General features: G+C 37.3%; 1 protein-coding gene across 2 annotated transcripts; it reads left to right on the forward strand.

Annotated features, from left to right (window-relative positions):
* The first annotated feature begins 94 nt into the window (after positions 1–94).
* LOC136871969 (protein SREK1IP1) lies at positions 95–18,589 on the forward strand. 2 transcript variants are annotated; one of them, XM_067145728.2, is made up of 2 exons: positions 95–427; positions 18,022–18,589. In XM_067145728.2, exon 2 carries the CDS (start codon positions 18,049–18,051, stop codon positions 18,517–18,519), a length of 471 nt encoding a protein of 156 aa, XP_067001829.1. In that variant the 5' UTR covers positions 95–427; positions 18,022–18,048; the 3' UTR covers positions 18,520–18,589. The 2 variants fall into 2 exon arrangements, with proteins under 2 accessions (XP_067001829.1, XP_067001830.1); XM_067145729.2 differs by having other exon boundaries at positions 95–320.
* Positions 18,590–18,901: the final 312 nt, after the last annotated feature.

Consider the following 18,901-nt stretch of genomic DNA (forward strand, 5'->3'; position numbering starts at 1 on the left):
TCAGCGCTCAAGTCGATTGTGCAGTATCGAAAATATCTTACACCTGCGCGTTGTGCGAGATTCTGTACAGCTGGGCTGTTTTGTTTACAAACTTCTTGGGTACAGTACTACACCTCTTTGGTACGACAGTACTCGCTTTGGTTTATTGAGTGCTTGGTTTTGGTGTCAGGTTAAGCGTAATGTGCATATTAACACTTGAATTATACTCTTCAGCAAGTTCCAGGAGGATGAGTGAGAGAAAATAACGAAAAGAACCTATTTATATTTTTGTTCTATACTTCGTTCCTGGACATACTGGAAGGCATTCATAACCTAATTGCGTGAGTCATAGTGTTTATCGTAAGGACCATGTGACTAAAAGTGTCGTAGCATCAGAGTTGATTTCCATGTTTTTGCACAGGAAAGTTTGAGTGTTTGTTAAAGAAAGGTAAGATTATAAGTATTCTTTAAACAGAAGTACGCACAACGTGCATAAAATAAGACTATAGGCCTAAACGTACTAGCTCACATACCCGTGCTTCGCTACGGAATTCTAGTTCTATATACACCTTGTGAGTAAGATTTTTATTACATTGCATTGCTCCTAGCATTACCCATGAAACAACAATGGGAGGTCCTCATACGTCGTTTCTCATGTAAAGTCCGGGTTGGGGAGTTTTCATTATAATGGCAGGTCCCATTTGTGTACTGCCAATGACAGTCAAATTTGGAAGTTTAGATTAGGGCCTACAATGGCAGGCCCCCTGCCTACTGCCAGTCACAATCAATTTTTGGAGTTTCAACAAAATATATTTGTAAAAATGGGTGTTTTTCATAGAATGAAGGTAACAAACTTCCTATTCTATGGTAAACTTGCTTGAACATTAAAAGTTTGCATAAAATTTCCCTCATTTAGTACCTCCGTAGCTCCAAAGGCATCTTTTGAAAACATCCATTATACTTCCTAATGTTCCTCAAAAATGCTCGGACTCGGGATGGTCATTAGTAAGGAGGCTGTGTAGATGATGGGGAGACTCTTCAGTAAGAGGGAGATGTACCTTTCAGTTCCTATAACACAGACCAGGGCTTTCTTCTTTCTATTGTTTTGGATGGCACCTCTTGCATTCAACTTTCTGGCCAGTAGTAACAACCCTGTTATCACTGCAATCTGTACTGTGGTCATTGGTCATACTTGAATCCTGATAAAGATTTTGTTGTCCACGGGATTAGTTGTTTATTTTCATTGTATTTCATAACAGCTTTTTGATTGTCTTTGTGATTGTTCTTAGAGTATTTCATAACAGCCTTCATTAAAACAAGAATAATGTCCAATACAGTCTACAATGAGATTTATTACTTGTAACAGCCTTCATATTAACATCAGGTGGTTTTTTTTTTTTTTTTTTTTTTTTTTTTCCTCGGAATTCCTATGTTTTTTTATCTTAATTCACCGAGCAAGTGGCTGCGCAGGGGTGGATCACATAGTTGTCAGCTTGCATTTAGGAGATAGTGGATTTGAACCCTGCTGTTGGCAGCCCTAAACATGGTTTTCCATGGTTTCCCATATTCTCACTAGGCAGATGCTGGGCCTGTACATTAATTAAAGCCACGGTCACTTCCTTCCCACTCCTAGCCCTTTTGTATCCCATCATCACTGTAAGACCTATCTGTGTTGCTGCAACGTAAAGCAACTTGCAACCAAAACTTATCTTAATCCATTGGTGTATCTTGCATGGTGTGATTTTTTTTTTTTCTCCCTCTTTGATTTTCATTGGATGATAGAACTTTTGAACTGTTTTCTGATTTAGTGGGAGAATTTAGATTATTATCAGGCACAGCAGAAAGGCCCCTGTTTTTAGGAAGAGGATGATAATCAGTGAATGGAAATTCATTGTTTGTTTTGTCATTGGCAGAGCACTGGATAAAACAGCTTCCAGGGCTGATTACATTAAATGATGTAAGGGCAGGGCTATCAACAGCAGGTGGTGGTTGATGAGAAGGGACATGTTGAGGTATTGATGGTTCAAAATGCAATGACATCATGGGACTAGAACACTTAAAACATAATATGGCCCTTCCCTCGATAGGCTCTTCAGGCTGTATTATCACAGTGTTTGTACTCTGCACTATGGCAGCTTCCTCAACCAAACTTAAGTCGTGCACGGCTGCCCTGGCTTAAGTGTGTATACAAACTTATATGAAATCTTACCTTATAAAAGATGCTGTGTTGTCCTTCCTGGGTTATACTGACAATGAATCTGGTAACCACATTCTGACTGACGCAAGTGAGTTCTGCCCCTCTAATGTTTCGGATTTAATTCGTAATGTTTTCTTTCAGTTACTCCAATGTGTGAGGATTTGTTCTATACACTTTTCCTCTCAGTGTACCCCACAAGTAAAAATCGCACACTGTTAGATCTGGAGAACAAGGGCGAAATAGACCAGCACTGATCACTCTGTCTGCAAACACTTCTGAGATTGTAAGAAGGGAATCTTCTGCTCTATGAGCAGGAGCTGAATCTTGTTTAAACTACCCTCACAAATTTTCTTCTTCCGTTAACTGATGGAAGTACGGCGTCGAAATGTCATCTCGGTACCTCTCCGCATTTTCTGTCGTCTGGAAAAAAAAAAAGTCCAGTTATTTGTCTTGCACTAACAGCACACCAGACACCAATCTTCCTGTGGTAATGGGGGACTTTGTAAACATCATTAAGAATTTCTGTACACCAATAGTGAGAGTTATGACTGTTCACACCACGATTAAGACAAAACCAGAACTTTTACATACCAAAATGTGGTGTTGCAATGATAACTGTCTCACCATGTTAACAGCTGAGATTCAGACTGGGGTGTGATGCTTGCCAGATCGAACACTTGCAGGCTGCTTGCAAGGTCAAGAAATATGAGCGCGCCTCCCATACTGCAGCTTACGTAATGCAGAGTAAAAACACTGCTTCGATGGTCTTAGTTTATATGAGAAACTCTGTAGATGGTAAGGGTATATTTCACCCACAACGACAATTGTGCATTGGGTAGAGTATGAGGTAGGAAGGGGCATGTAAGCCTGGTACTCAATCATGGTTCTGTACATTTTTCCACATGGCATCATAGTAAACACTTGAAACTGTTGCCAGTGCTGTGCTGTACGTAGGTGGTTTGGAAAGTTCTCGGAATGTACTAGAATTAAGTATCTTACCTCGGTGGAACTGCTTTTATTTTTCAACATAGTCTCCCTGTAGACTAATGCATTTGTTCCAGCGATGTTCCAATGCCTTGATCCCATCTCGAAAATGAGATTCCTCCAGGCCTGCAAAAAGCCTCTCCAATTCGGCTGTCAGTTCTTCCCTTGTAGAAAATCTCCATCCACCGATGGAAATTTTCAGCTTGAGGAATAGATGAAAGTCTGATGGTGCCAAATCAGGTGAATAAGGTGGATGTGGCAACAATTTGTACCCCAGTTCATGAAGTTTTGCCATGGCAATAACAATTGTGTGCTGCAGAGCGTTGTCCTGATGAAAGATGACCTTTTTCCTTGCCAAACCAGGCCTTGTTTCACGTATCTTTTCCTGTAGTTGGTTTAGGAGGTTTGCATAGTATTGCCCCGTAATTGTTTGGCCAATAGGAAGATAATCTATCAGCAGAATGCCATTTGCATCCCAGAAAACTGTGGCCATGACCTTTCTGACCGAACGCACTGCCTTTGCTTTCTTTGGTGGTGGTGAATCAGCATGTTTCCACTGCTTTGACTGCTGTTTTGTCTCTGGGGTATAGTAGTGGACCCAAGTTTCATCTGTAGTCACAAACCGGCGCAAAAAATCTTGTTGGTTGCACTGAAAACGAGCCAGACTTTGTTCAGACATTTCCAATCTGGTGCGTTTATTGTCCAATGTCAAGAGTCGCGGCACCCATCTTGTGGATAATTTTTTCATACCCAATTCTTCAGTTAAAATATAATATACCCGTTCAGAAGACATCCCTACAGCTTCAGCAATCTCCCGCACTTTCAGTCGACGATCCCCCATGACCATTTTATGCACTTTTGCGATAAATTCTGGGATCGTAACACTTTTTGGCCGTCCACTAAGCGGATCATCATCCAAGCTCTCCCAACCAAATTTAAACTCGCTGGTCCGCTTGGCAACAGTTGAAAATGAAGGAGCAGAGTTCCCCCAGTGTGTTCTGAAAGTCGGCATGAATTTCCTTTGCTTTCATACCTTTCTTTACAAAGTATTTAATCACTGCTCGAATCTCAGTTTTTTCCATTGTCACAAATCACTACGTGGGAACAACAACAAAGAGTCGTCACTACCACACTCCTACAGCTAGAGCACTGACGCGCCACGTGTTCACTCACAAAGGATGTGTGATTATTGCGCGGGAACCTCGCTCTAGCACTGACATCTAGCGGTGATTCCGAGAACTTTTCAAACCGTCCTCGTACGACACTAAGCCGTACCTGAGGCGCCTAGGAGTTGGTAATGTGTACTAAGTAAGATAGGCAATAGAAAATACTGGACCCGTCTCCCTTCGTAGCTACAGCACGGTGAGGTACCATTACACCTCCAATAGCAATGATCTCCATGCCTAACAAATCCTATTATTATGGAAAACAAAAGGAAAATCGAGTCACTTATGAGAAACAGGAACTACAGTATAAAGGAGCTGTAGGTAAACAGAAAGGTAAACCTGTCAGGACAACTATAGCGTAGTGACCAAAATGAGTCTGGAAAAGTGGAAAGTATTAAGAATAAAAGAAGAGAAGATGTATACGATGAATAAAAGTTAGTTCACTGAGCTGTATGATAGAATGCAGAAGCGCATCTGATCATACTGCTGTAAATGAGACGGCTGCACCGCAAAAGCTTATATGTGCTTTTCTGTGTATAGAAGATAGATGTGGGAAAGGAAAGGAAAATAGAGTCAGCTATGAGTAACAGGAACTACAGTATTCAGGAGCTCTAGGAAAGCCTGGTAGAATAACTATAGTATTGTGACACGGATAAGTCTGTAAAACTGGAAAGTATTAAGAGTAGAAGAAGATAGATAGATAGATAGATAGATAGATAGATAGATAGATAGATAGATAGATAGATAGATAGATAGATATGAAAAGACATAGTTTATCCCTTTCAGACCTGAAAGAAACCTGGCGGATATATTTTTAGTTTATTCTGCAAAATAAAAATTAACATCTGAAAAAAAAGCACCCGCACAATTGTGCGTGTCAGGACTTACTTCACTACTTACAAAAAAGAAAAATTACCTCAATGCATGTGAATATACATATGTACATGATCAAATGTTCTATTTTACAGTGGGGAATAATTTAAAAACAATTAAATCTTCGTTCAAACACAGACCTGAAAGAAATCTGGACGTGTCAAAACGTCAAAAACTTACTAAAATGCTCTCAAATACATGTTTTTACAGTTTATTTTACAAAATAAGAACTATCAGCTGAAAAACAGAACCCACACAATTGTGTGTGTCAGGACTTCATTACTACTTGCAAAAAATAAAAAATTTGACTCAGTACATGTGAATATGCACATGTACATGATCAAATGTTCTATTTTACAGTGTGGAACGATTTTAAACAATTAAAATCGTATACATTACATTTCTCATGTAGAGTACGAGTTTTTCTTTCACAGTCCTTTTTGTGACAGCACCCAGCACTCCTGCATGCATTGCCTGTAAGGAAACCTAGCCCGCACATATGTGCATATCAACATTCAAAACCTCATGGTATTACGTACGATGTTGTAAGTTCACAATTTACGTTTGCTACACAATCTACACACCTCATTGATTATATTCTGATATTCAGTAAAGGTTCTAGATTAATATGAATGCAATAAACACTTACTTTAGGCATTACTGCTTCCTGCCATATTGCTAATGAACTGTATTTTTAAACTCTTCTTCCTGCCCCCTGATGGTCAAGTACTAAATAAAAACAGCTGAAGTACATGCTACATGTCCCGCACAAGCACTGCAGTCCAGTCTAGCGCCAAGAAAACGTCAAATAAGCTCAGACATAAATAAAATACAAACCCGCACAGTTGTGCGTACACAGTCTGAAAGGGATATGACGAATAAGAGTTAGTACAGTGAACAGTATAAAGCTGTCTGATAGAATACAGAACCATGTCTGATTGTATTGCTGTAAATGAGACAACTGACAGTGAGCACCGTGAAATTCTCTCACAGAACAACATCTTCTTCCTGCGTGTCTTACGCAGTCTGCCCAAGCAGAAGTTTTCATGCTTCCAATCGCCTCTTTGTGAGCCTATCAACATCTGCTCTCCAGTACTGACTGTAGACTGGTGGCAGTGTGGTGTCCATATCTCAAAAACAGTTGGTTTTAGGGCCTCAGAACGTTGTTTCGGTGTCCCTGTGGGACTTCTCTCACGTTATAAGACTTAAAATGAGCTTTGTCTTGTCCTTGTAGGACAGATTTGATTTTCACTTATATTACCCTATCCTACTGTGGCAAAGGGCCTAAATCTAGGACAGAAGCTGAATTTAAAAAAATACTTTCTTAGTGCAGCTCTAGGGCAAGAGATGAACCTATATTCCTAATTTTACCTTTCCAGGTCTTTTGGATCTGAAGATTTCTTGATCCCTGAGTGGTATTTGCCTTTTATATACATCTAATCGAGACATGCTTGTGATGTTGGTGCAGTTAATATGAGTTTGTCTTCAACCAAGGTAGAAGGTTTACCACCGAGCTCAATAGCTGCAGTCACTTAAGTGTGACCAGTGTCCAGTATTCGGGAAATAGTGGGTTTGAACCCTACTGTCGGCACCTCTGAAGGTGGTTTTCTATGGTTTCCCATTTTCACACCAGACAAATGCTGGGGTTGTACCTCAATTAAGGCCACTGCTGCTTCCTTCACACTCCTAGCCCTCTCCTGTCCCATTGTCTGTGTCAGCGCAACGTAACGTAAAGCAATTTTTAAAATAATGATAATTTACTAACATAACATTACAGTACTACTGCTTCTAACTTCAACTATAAGATATATGAAAGTACATAAAAGGTTTCGATGTAATTCATGTGATGAATTCATACCAGTGTTGCTTGGAGTAATAATTGTTATTAGTAGGGCCAAAAAGTTCATGCCCTAAAAATCCAGGAAATATGAATGCACATATGCTCTTTAAAAAAAACTGACAATATGCCCATTCACTATTAAATTGAAAGAATTAATGCCCCTTGCAAGTAGAAAAGACGAGTTGTATTAAATTAATGAACTTACGTTATTCCCTTGAGGTTGAAGCAGAAGTAGTCCGATTGCCAATATTGACTGATAAATTGCAGTTCACAGCAATCATTTTGCACAAATTTTCAATTGGAAAACTTAGTCTTTTGTCTCGAAAAACACTTTTGTAACGTGTAAAACTTCTCTCCACGTTAGAGGAGGTTATTAGGGCATATTTAAACGATGTTAACTGCTTCACAGAGAGAGGCGAGTCTCTTGGAATGCCAGACAGTTTCCTTCAAGAATGCTTCGAATATCGCAGATCTGTTTATAAGACAGATTTTTTGAAATTACATAATTCACTTTCTCTTTCACTTTTTGTCCTATACTACCAAGAACAGATCTTTGATTACATACTGTTTTTTCAAAAACAGTAAGTGATTCATTTAAGGGAGATCCTACAGCTACCAGTGATATTATGACCCTTAGTAAGAAAGAAAAATGGTTATCTTCCAACTCTATCCCTGGCAGAATATTTTGAACTGTTTCTATTGATACAGCATCATTCAAGTCCAATGAATTAACAATCTCTTTGTCTAATTCTATGTGATGAGCATAATACAATGCTGCATCCAGCCACGTTCCTCAACAAGTTAACATTGGTGCAGGAGGAAGCGAGTTATTAGGTACTATTGATCTAAACGACTGTACTCTCCTGTACTCTCGATGGAGATTTAAGAAAAATTTTCTTTGTAGAGGCTACAAATCAGTCTACCAATGGGAATGAATTGCATATTATCTCAGCAATGCGATGAAGAACATGTGCTAAGCAATTTATATGAATAAAGTTGGAAAAAATATCTTGGAGTGTTTGTCCTGATTTTACCATTATAAGTACCTGCATCTGTAAGAAATAAAAGTAGCCGGTCATACTTGATACCAGGTGGCCATGATAATTTCAAGGAGTCCATCACACACTGCATCACAGTTGCATTGTTAGTGGCCAGGAATTCACACACATTATTCCTTCTTCAGGCACATGTTCTTGAGTGTGTTTGGCAAGAAAGCATTGTAAAACACCCTGCCGTACTACACTTTCGAGTTGCAAATCAGAAAATGTCAATTGTAATTCAGATTAATCAAATGATTTTCAGAAAATGTCAGATGTAAATGAGAATAGTCAGGTATAATTCAGAATGCATCAGATGTATTTCATATTAATCAAATTATTCAGAACATGCCATATGTAATTCAGATTAATCAATTGAAATTCAGAAAACATTTAATGTATTTCAGAAAACATCAGTCATAAACCATTAGTACTACCTAGTATCATTATTCATGTAACTCATAAGAAGTTAAGTACACTGAATCTTAAACTATGTTCTTGCATATCACATAGGCAATCACTCACTACTGTAGTTTTAATACAGGATAACTTAGTATTAAAACAAGGATGTGTTTTGAATTACCTTAAAGAATAAATGTTATACATAATCATTCTCTTGCAAACAGTTCTTAGTTAGATCTGAAAAGGAAGACATATTACCTAATTCAAATCCCAATACTATTTCATATTCTTCTTTGGATTTTGTCCTTTCTTCTTCGTATTCCAAACTTAGTGCACTCCGGTCACTTCCTGTCTCACTTCCGAGACACTTCTACCATATCATCATTGTTGCCAAGTAACATTTTTCTAAGACATGATCGCTAATATATCTACTCATTAAAGATAGTTGCCATGTAGATAATTACATGGGGATAAATGCAAGTTATTCAAAGCTTTTAACAACCTGCTGGCTTGTTTTCCATTACCAAAGCTGCAGAGTGGTGAGCGGTAGTATGCTGTGCTGCACGACCACAATCTCTCCCCCGCTCCACAATGGTATTTTTCGCTTGGTCAGTGACTTCCTCCAAGTAAATGAGTCTTTATCTTGAATTCCAGGAGCTGCAGCACGAGGTACTATGAGATGGGTTTTGCATAGGATTTTACTTTGGCCCATATCACCTCAGTGGGATTGAGCATGGGTGCATATGGTGCTAGCTGCAACAGTGTTGCTCCAGTGCTGTAAAACACTGTTTCCAATCTCAAGTGGCATGGTGCATTATCACACACTACCACTAACTCTTTGAGTCGGTTGCCCATCTCTTCCCAACGATGCAGGGGATGCAACCCAATTATTCTCTGACACAGCCGTGAATGAACTCCTCCTTGTCTTCATTATCACAATGCCTACTGCTGAAATGGCTGCAGTGAGGTGAACAATTGGTCCTCTTGCTGGCAGCATTTGCTAGACAGCTCTCAAAGCAGCAAGGGCACGGCACCTACTTCGCCAACAAAACAAATTCAAATTAGTTTGATCTATTCAAACAATTTATTTACCCTCTTGAATAAATTTGTTTAATTGCATACATATTCAGCCCTCTTGTATTTACTTTTGATTGAATTCATGGTTGTTGGTACATGTTATACTTGCTTTAGTGTAAATAATCTTCCAAATAATGTTCAACTGTAGATAGTGACGACTTCCTTATTAAAGTTTTGTCTTATTTTCTCACGTAGTTGTTTGAGCATTGTGTGACATTCATCCTAAAGTATCTACTTCCTCTTCACTTAAAATTCTTGACCTGATCCCTCCTTTTTGTAGCATTGTGGGTCAACCAGATCAAATCCAGTGAAATGCTGTTTTGTATTTTATACCTAATATACCTGCCAATGTCACATAGTCATCTCCTCTATTGGAACATTGTACAATTCTTTTTCTGTATTCTCTGGAATGTTCCTTGTAGGTTTTTGCAAAACAGGCTCGTTTTCTGCTATATCAGTCCAGCAAATAGGACAGTTGACTTGCGGTTCATTTGCATTTCAAAAACACTTTGTGTGCAATAAATGGTGACATGGAAGTATTCGTACTAATTCATCTCGTGCCACATATACACGACAAATTGCGCAATTACCTTTAAACTCCATCCCTACTGAATTTTTCACACAGACCTTTGTAACATACATATACAGAAAACAAATATGTTGTTATAATTACTAAATAATAATTTTCACTAAAAATTTAAACTTGGTACCGGCGCATAGCCTACTCCTGTCGAATAGCACCGAGGGGTCTGCTCAAGGCTTAAAGTCATCATCCGATGGACAAAGCACCACCACCAGCGTCATATATCCTCTTTGTTCCACAATTTGATTTACAGTTGTTTCTTGAATTACAATTCATGTTTTATGAAATACATGTGATTCTTTTTTAATTACAATTGGTTAATCTGAAATACATATGACGTCTTCTGAATTACAGTTGATTAATCTGAATTACATTTGATGTTTTCTGAATTACAGTTTATTTGTCTGAAATACATACAACACTTTCTGTATTACAGTTGATTGACCTGAATTACATCTAATGTATTCCTGAACCACACTTGACTAATCTGAATTACATCTGACTTTCATTTGATTAATCTGAGTTATATGTGATGCTTTCTGATTTACAACTGGAAAAGATTCATTTTCATTAATCAAACAATATTTATCCATTCTTCATAAAGCTAACAAAAGTATTCTTTTATACATCTTTGAGAACATTTTTATTAATATAGACCAAAGGAATAACCTGAATTGTAATTTGAACAAAATACCTGAAAGTTTCAGCTTCCTGTTTGAAGAGATCATTAATACATTTTTCATTAACACTGCAACAATTACGCACAATCTGTATACTCCCACTTCACTTTTACAACCCCCTCACTCCTTCCCCTACATACTTGCTACTCCAAACAGGTGATCAGCTGTCCACAGTTCAACACAAGGCCGCATACAGGCTAACTAGGCGAGGAAGTGAGTGCTCATATACATATCACCCAGACGTTCTGCCTTATTGACTCAAGTTTCTTTCCCAACTCTTCCCGTTTAAAGATCTTGAAAAAGGTGAACACATCCTTGGAAGCACAGCTGAAAATAGAAGTCTGAATAAATCACAGTCGTGAAAATCTGAGAAGTTTTTTTTTTCTTTACGTTGCAACGACACAGATAGGTCGTATGGCGACGATGGAATAGGAAAGGCCTAGGAATGGGAAGGAAACAGCCGTTGCCTAAATTAAGGTATAGCGCCAGCATTTGCCTGGCGTGAAAATGGGAAACCGTGGAAAACCATCTTCAGGGCTGCCGACAGTGGGGCTCGAACCCACTATCTCCCGGGTGTAAGCTCACAGCTGTGCGCCCCTATCCGCATGGCCAACTCGCCCTGTAATTTTCGTTTTAATACTCGCGTACAATGAAAACTAGAGGTAACTTTCATTTTTCATTTTCTTATTAATAATTACCACCAGAACACAGATTGAACTGGGCTGTTTTCACCAGTGAAAAGTGTGATGATTATCTTTTCAATGTTGCTTAGTTAACTGCAATATGTACTACATTATACACAGTTACCTAAATTATTATTATTGTTCTTCTTCATGGAATAAGTGAAAGACTCATGGTGTTCCACATTAAGGTCATTAACAACCAACAAGCCGATAACCCTAGTGTTCTTTGTTCTCTCTGTTTTTATCTTAGTCTAATTTTTTTTTTTTTTTTTTTAAATCATACTGTTCATTATGAGATGGTTCTTTGTATTTTGTCTCTCTGTTGGTACGTTGTATAATGATAATGGACAAGCTGTTTTGTCTTTTACTTAGTATTTTGTTATTTCTACACTTATTTCTTACCCTTACCCTTCACTTCCCACATCAAATCTGAAGACCTGTCAAGATGACCCTTTAGTGATTGATGCCTGTCTTCCTGCTGTAACTGGAAAGCAGAAAAAAGCTCATCAGTGACGGAGAAGAAATGGCTATAAAAGATCTGGCAGTAGATGAAGAAGTGGAGATTGTTCTTTTGTATTTTCTTGGTTCTCCTTCTCTCCTCTTTCTGTTACTCCCTCTTCCTATGTATTTATTATATACTAGCTACTGGACCCGTCATTTACAGGTTAGTTTTTATACAATTGCAGGAGAAAAGCCATTTAGCAGAGATGAGTGGCAGCCACAGAGAAAGAGAGTGAGAACACTACTCAGTTAACAACAGTCAGTATAATATAATTGTTGGTTGGTTATATGAGCTTAGGACATTGTAGGTCACCACATTTCATTTTCTTCTGGATCAGTGATATTAGGGCATCCGAGGTCAAGAGAGTCTCTTATTTCCACCTACTTTCGCGTCCGCCTCCGTAGTGTAACGGTTAGTGTTATTAGCTGCCGTCATCGGGGTCCTGGGTTCGATTGCCGGTACTGCCAGAAATTTAAGAATGGCAGGAGGGCTGGTATGTGGGTGAAACGGTACATGCAGCTTACCTCGAATGGGGTTGTGCCCAAAAAGAGCTGAACCAGCTCGGGATGAGGACACGAGTTTACTTTACCTCCTTTCGCAACTCCCTTTTCTTGTATTATTTTGTCAGCAATCTTCAGTGTTGATGGACTTGGCACTAAAAATCTAAATTTGTGAATATCTCTGTTATTAAAGGCCTAGCAGTAAAAATGTATGAAACATCAATAGTCAGGAATTGAGTTTCTACTTTTGTTATGTAAGAGTTTAAAATGGCACAAATATTCCGGAGATATCACACCCTCACAAAAATAGTGACACAACTTAAAAAATGTCATGACATGCACCATGTGCAAAAATAATCACTCCTTTGATCTAGAAAACTGTCATAAGTGCAATTAATTTCATTGCAACTCTGTGAAAATGTGATGTAATATAAATATGCTCAATTTTTTATCGTGTATTATTAGTCTGATAAAATATTATCCATGATTTGATGTGGTGTCTTAGACTGTTAAACTTTGTTTTCTTGGAAACCTACATTTTTGAGTTGTGTCACTATTCCTGCGGAGGTATGATATTGGGAAGTTTGTAAAAAAATATAATAATCGTAAATATCTCCATTATTTGTATCATTATTTTTAGTAGTATCCGTAAGGCAAAAAAGCATAAAACGTGTTGTGTTGTTTGAGTCATCAGTCCATAGACTGGTTTGATGCAGCTCTCTATGCCACCCTATCCTAGGCAGACCTTTTCATTTGTACATATGTACTTCATCCTTCATCTGCTCTAATCTGCTTGTTATATTCATACCTTGATCTACCCCTGCCGTTCTTACTGCCTACACTTCCCTCAAAAACCAACTGAACAGGTCCTGGATGTCTTAAGATGTGTCCTATCATTCTGTCCCTTCTATCATCAAATTTAGCCAAATCTCTCTCTTCATTTGTGATTTGATCTATCCATTTCACCTTCAGCATTCTTCTGTAACACCACATTTCCAAAGCTTATGTTCTCTTTCTTTCTGAGCTAGTTATCGTCCATGTTTCACTTCCATACAATGCCACGCTCCATACAAAGGTCTTCAAAAATATCATTCTAATTCCTATATTAATGTTCGAAGTGAGCAAATTTCTTTTCTTAAGAAAACTCTTCCTTGCTTGCGCTAGTCTCCATTTTATGTCCTCCTTAGTTCTGCCATTGTTAGTTATTTTACTGCCCATGTAACAATATTCATCTTCTTCCTTCAAGACTTCATTTCCTAATCTAATATTACCTGCAACACCTGACTTCGTTCGACTGTACTCCATTACTTTTGGTTATTTTCATCTTGTACTCCTTATCCAAGACTCTGCCCGTGCCATTCAGCAATTTCTCTAGAATTTCTGCAGTCTCAGATAAAATAACAATATCATCGAAAAATCTCAGGGTTTTGATTTCCTTTACTGCTTGTTCTGTATAAACATTCAAAAGGAGGGGGGATAAACTGCAGCCTTGCCTCACTCCTTTACAGATTGCTGCTTCTTTTTCAAAGCGCTCTATTCTTATCACTGCAGATTGATTTTTATACAGATTGTAAATCATTCTTCGTTCTTGCTATCTGATCTTGTTCACCTTCAGAATCTCAAAAGACTTGGTCCAGTCAGTATTATCGAATACCTTTTCTAGATCTACGAACGCCATGTATGTGGCCTTCTCCTTCTTAACTCAATCCTGTAGAATCAGATCTAAAGTCAGGATTGCTTCACATGTTCCTACACTTCTTCTGAAGCCAAATTGATCTTCTCCCAACTCGTTTTCACCTTATCTTTCCATATTCTTCTGTAAGTAATGTGTTGAAAGTTTGCAGGCATGAGATACTAAACTAATGGTGTGGTAGGTTTCACACTTGTTAGCACCAGCTTTCTTCGGAATAGGTATAACAACATTCTGCCCATAATCAGATGGCACTTCACCCAAGGCAGTCAGTAATTCAGAGGAAATATCATTAATTCCAGGTGCCTTGTTCCTATTTAGGTCTCTTAAAGATCTGTCGAATTCTGACTCAAAATTAGGTCTCCCATTTCATCAGCATCAACTGTTGGATATGTTCCGGCCTCAGGCATCTTGACAGAAATATGCCTAGACTTCCTCGAATACACTTTATTTTTATTTACCGAACAGGAAAAATCCAAACTCATACATATGAAACCAGGTCTCCCCACTGCTGAAGCTCTCCCCAAAATACACAAAGCCAGAGTTCCCATTCGCCCAATTATCAAGTATAGACCAAGCTCCTTATATAAAATATCACAATTCATCCAAAGTTTCTTAAGAAAAAAATATTTTTTAATCAAAAAAGTATATTAAAAACACATCAGAGCTAGTAGAAAAACTAAACAAGTTCAGTATGCAACCTGATTACTCGATCCACTCTTTCAATATTGTAAATATGTACCCAAGCATACAAGTATCAAAATTAATTCCAATAATTAATAACAATTTAAACAAAAACAGCCATTTAAGCAAACTAGAGATACAAGACTTTATCACAGTATTAAAACTAATCGTCAACAATAACTTTTTCACTTTCGACAATGTCATATATCAACAGGATAGTTTGGCAATAGGATCACCGGCCTCAGGCATCTTGGCAGAAATATATCTAGACTTCCTCGAATACACCAAAATTGACAATGAATTTGAAAACATTCACTTCTGGGCCAGATATGTTGATGTTTTTGTAATCATGGACAAAAAATCAGTTAACGCTTCCACCACCCTCTTAAAACTCAACAATATTGATCCTCATATCAAATTCACACTAGAATCCAAATCAAATCAAAAAATCAACTTTCTAGATTTAACTATCACTAGAAACTCAGATTCTTTCAGTTATAAAATATTCAGAAAACCTACTCAAACAGCCTCCACCATTCGCCAAGATTCATTGCAACCCCAGTCCCACAAACGAGCTACATACAATAACCTAGTTCCTCAACCCTTTAGCATACCTATGTTCAAGAAAGATCTAAAGAATGAACTTAACACAATCCGCGGAATTGCAAAATTCAACGGCTTCAGCAATCATTTTGTAGAAAGGATAATCAATAAACACAAACATCGCCCTAAAACTACCCTCAAAAAAGAAATAAACCTCTAACATTTTCCACCTTCACGTTCAACAATGATATTCACAAATTAACCAATATCTTCAAGAAACAGGGCGTTGAAACAGCCTTCAAAACCAACAACAAAAACATGAACGTTTTACACAATACTTCACATATCAACAAGACCGGCAGCTTTTTAAAATCAGGAGTTTATAGGATCAAATGCAATACCTGTAAAAAATCCTACATTGGGCAAACCGGAAGAAACTTCAATATAAGATACCATGAACACACTAACGCAATAAAATACAATAAGTTTTCAGCTATCGGCCAACACATGCAAGATTATAACCATAATTTTACCAATATCAAACAGGACATGATCATCTTTGAATTAGCAAACAAGGGCCCTTTACTCAACATAATGGAAAATTACTACATACACCTAGATCAATATTTTAACACTAATTACAATCTTAATGAAATCTCAGAGCAACCCAACACACTTTTCGATTTATTTATCACTTTTCTCAGAAACAATAATGCAGCCAACCAGAACTCAATCCTAAGTTTAATTAAAGGTACTTTTCCGAAACAATTACCCTTTCTCCCGCACCCTTCAGCTCCGCCTTAACCCCCGCCTTTTCAAGCCACCTGCACTCTACCTAACCAGCAGGCGCGAGCCCTCCTCCCTGCCCATATTTCTCTTCCTGCCACCAATTGCACACTTTCAGCCAAACTACACACACCGCAGCGTGAGGTAAGTGTCCTTTCACTTTATGGTAATCTTTTCCTCTTTCTGCATACTTTGCTTTTTACTGGCTTTTCTCAATTTTAATAGGTCTAATTTGGTTTCCGCTATGAACTGAGAATTCCACCAATTAATATCTCCATGCGCAGTGTCTACTTTCTTCTTAACAAGAATTCAAAATAGCTTCACATTCTGCACAACTCCAACAATCAACAATCCAGCCCATCAACACAGCTTGGTTAAATACACCAACTGCCAAATTCTCGGCTTAAGCTGATACAGTGTAAAGTCAACTCTTCATCTAGAGAGTATCACATTTTACTACCCAGACATTGTACATACTTGTATATTTTTATATGTGTCATTTTACATTGTGTTCAGTATTACCAGGACCTACTGAATTCCATAAGTGTATAAATTTTTACAACACAGAGCACCTATTTGTACTTTTATTCCAGACTTCTTAGTATGTATTATTTACTTGTATTAATTATTACTCACCTGCATCACACGTAATATCTCTCATTTTCATTTGCAACATTTCAACCACACTTCATATTGTAAATTGTATATCCATAAGATTCTTACCGTTAAAAAACATGTTTTAGGATTTCGCCATAAATTGTTTGTTTTAATATGGCTGATGATGACCCCGAGGAGGGTTGAAACTAGTCCCATGTAATATGAATATTGTAAATACATCTTAATATTGAATAGGTGGAAATCTCTACTGTGTTATAATTAATATGTTATTCTCAGTTCAGTACGGACCAACAACATGAAATTCATAACCCTTGAAGGTCATATGGTTCGCAAGGGGGGTAAAAAACATAAAAGATTGGAAATTATATTTTACACTAGGGAAATCCGGGGTAATTAGAACATTATCATATAAATACCATATGTAGTAAAATAAAATAAAAAACTAACTGAATTAGTTAGTTTTTTTTTTTTTCACCAATATTTCTAAGCCACTGTATACTAATCAAATAATATATAGCTAGTGCATTCTCTGGATCTCCCTAACTTAAATACAGTTTAAAGAAATTTTGTGTATCCATTTTCCCATGATGTTCACACAAACATCCAAACAGACAGAAATCGAACTGAACCGAATCCACTATCGACTTTTGTATGCCTAATCCGAGGTAAAAAATAAATATATGAGGCAAAAATTTGAAGTGAACAGATAAATTGCCATTTTTATTTTTATTAGGTTCTTATTCATGATCCTCTTTTTTTCCTGAATATCATTTGACTTGTCAAACATTTGCTCCTTTCCATTTCTTATATTGATCTGTTGGGTTCCTCTTCTCCTTCTCCATTTGCCCTGTTTCTGGTGTTTTACCACCTGAATTCATCTGTATATTTGTCTCTTTTATTTTCCTAGCTTACTTCTTCATCAATAAACATTTTCCAATATCACGGATTGGAGTTTATCCTGTACATCCCAACATCTTATTTTGTACTTCTTCTGCTAATCCATTACTGTTGAACCATTTACACCTGTGGTCTGCCTTTATGCAGATCTTCATCCTCTTGTTTCCCTTATTGAATTTTGCAGATGATAATGGTTCATTTATATATGCAGCTGGCTTGTAACATGGTTGCATGTATGTATTAAATGTATACTCCATTGTTAGGGAATTCATCAATTTAATTGTATATTTTTTGTTCCAGGTTGCCATCATTCTTAACCACCTAACTATGGATCCAGAGATTCTAGCTCGATTGATACCTCAAGGAAAAGAAACAATCTCTCCGGCATGCAAGAAATGTGGTTATGCTGGTCATCTTACTTATCAGTGTCGTAATTTTATAAAAATTGATCCTAATAAAGAGATTGTACTTGACGTTAGTAGTACTAGCAGTGATAGTGAAGAGAATTACCTCACCCCTCTAACAGAACTTCGGGAGAAGGAGCTCAAGAAAAAGTTAAAGAAAGCAAAGAAATCAAAAAAAAGTAAAGTTAAAAAAGAGAAGAAGAAATCTAAGTCTCGTGATAGATCACGAAGTAGGTCAAGTAAAGACAGTGATAGCGATGATGATAGTGAAGATGAAAAGAGGAAGAAGAAGAAACATAAGAAGAATAGAAAAAGAAAAAAACATTCTCACAAGAGCCACAAAAAGAGTAAACATTCTCCTGATGATAGTTCAGATGAAACAAATTCAGACTGATAATAATGTTAACTAACATTATTTGTACAGAAAATTTCTAAAGGTTTTTATAGTAAACAGTTTCAAGTTGTTTTGTTTTGTTCATTTCAAAATTAATAGCCATGCCTTTTCCCCTATCCTTGCCATTCATTGAAATAAATTTGTACCTAAACAAGGAATTGAAAATCACAGTAAAGTCTTGGATTATGAGCATAATTCATTCTGTAAATGTGCTTGTAATCCAAAGCACTCATATATCAAAGCAAATTTTCCCATATGGAAAAACTGAAATGCAGATGATTTCTTTTAAAACCCAAAAATATGTATCAATATAAAATGATCCACATGAGGAGCAACTTTTACATCTCCTAGAAAATGAGGCTATTACTTTGATACTCTCATG

This window comes from Anabrus simplex, chromosome 4 (assembly GCF_040414725.1).
Source record: "Anabrus simplex isolate iqAnaSimp1 chromosome 4, ASM4041472v1, whole genome shotgun sequence".
Lineage (NCBI taxonomy): Eukaryota > Metazoa > Arthropoda > Insecta > Orthoptera > Tettigoniidae > Anabrus > Anabrus simplex.

What these genes read in the sequence shown, in the direction of transcription:
- LOC136871969 (XM_067145728.2), top strand. Translation starts at nt 18,049, where the DNA reads ATGGATCCAGAGATTCTAGCTCGATTGATACCTCAAGGAAAAGAAACA.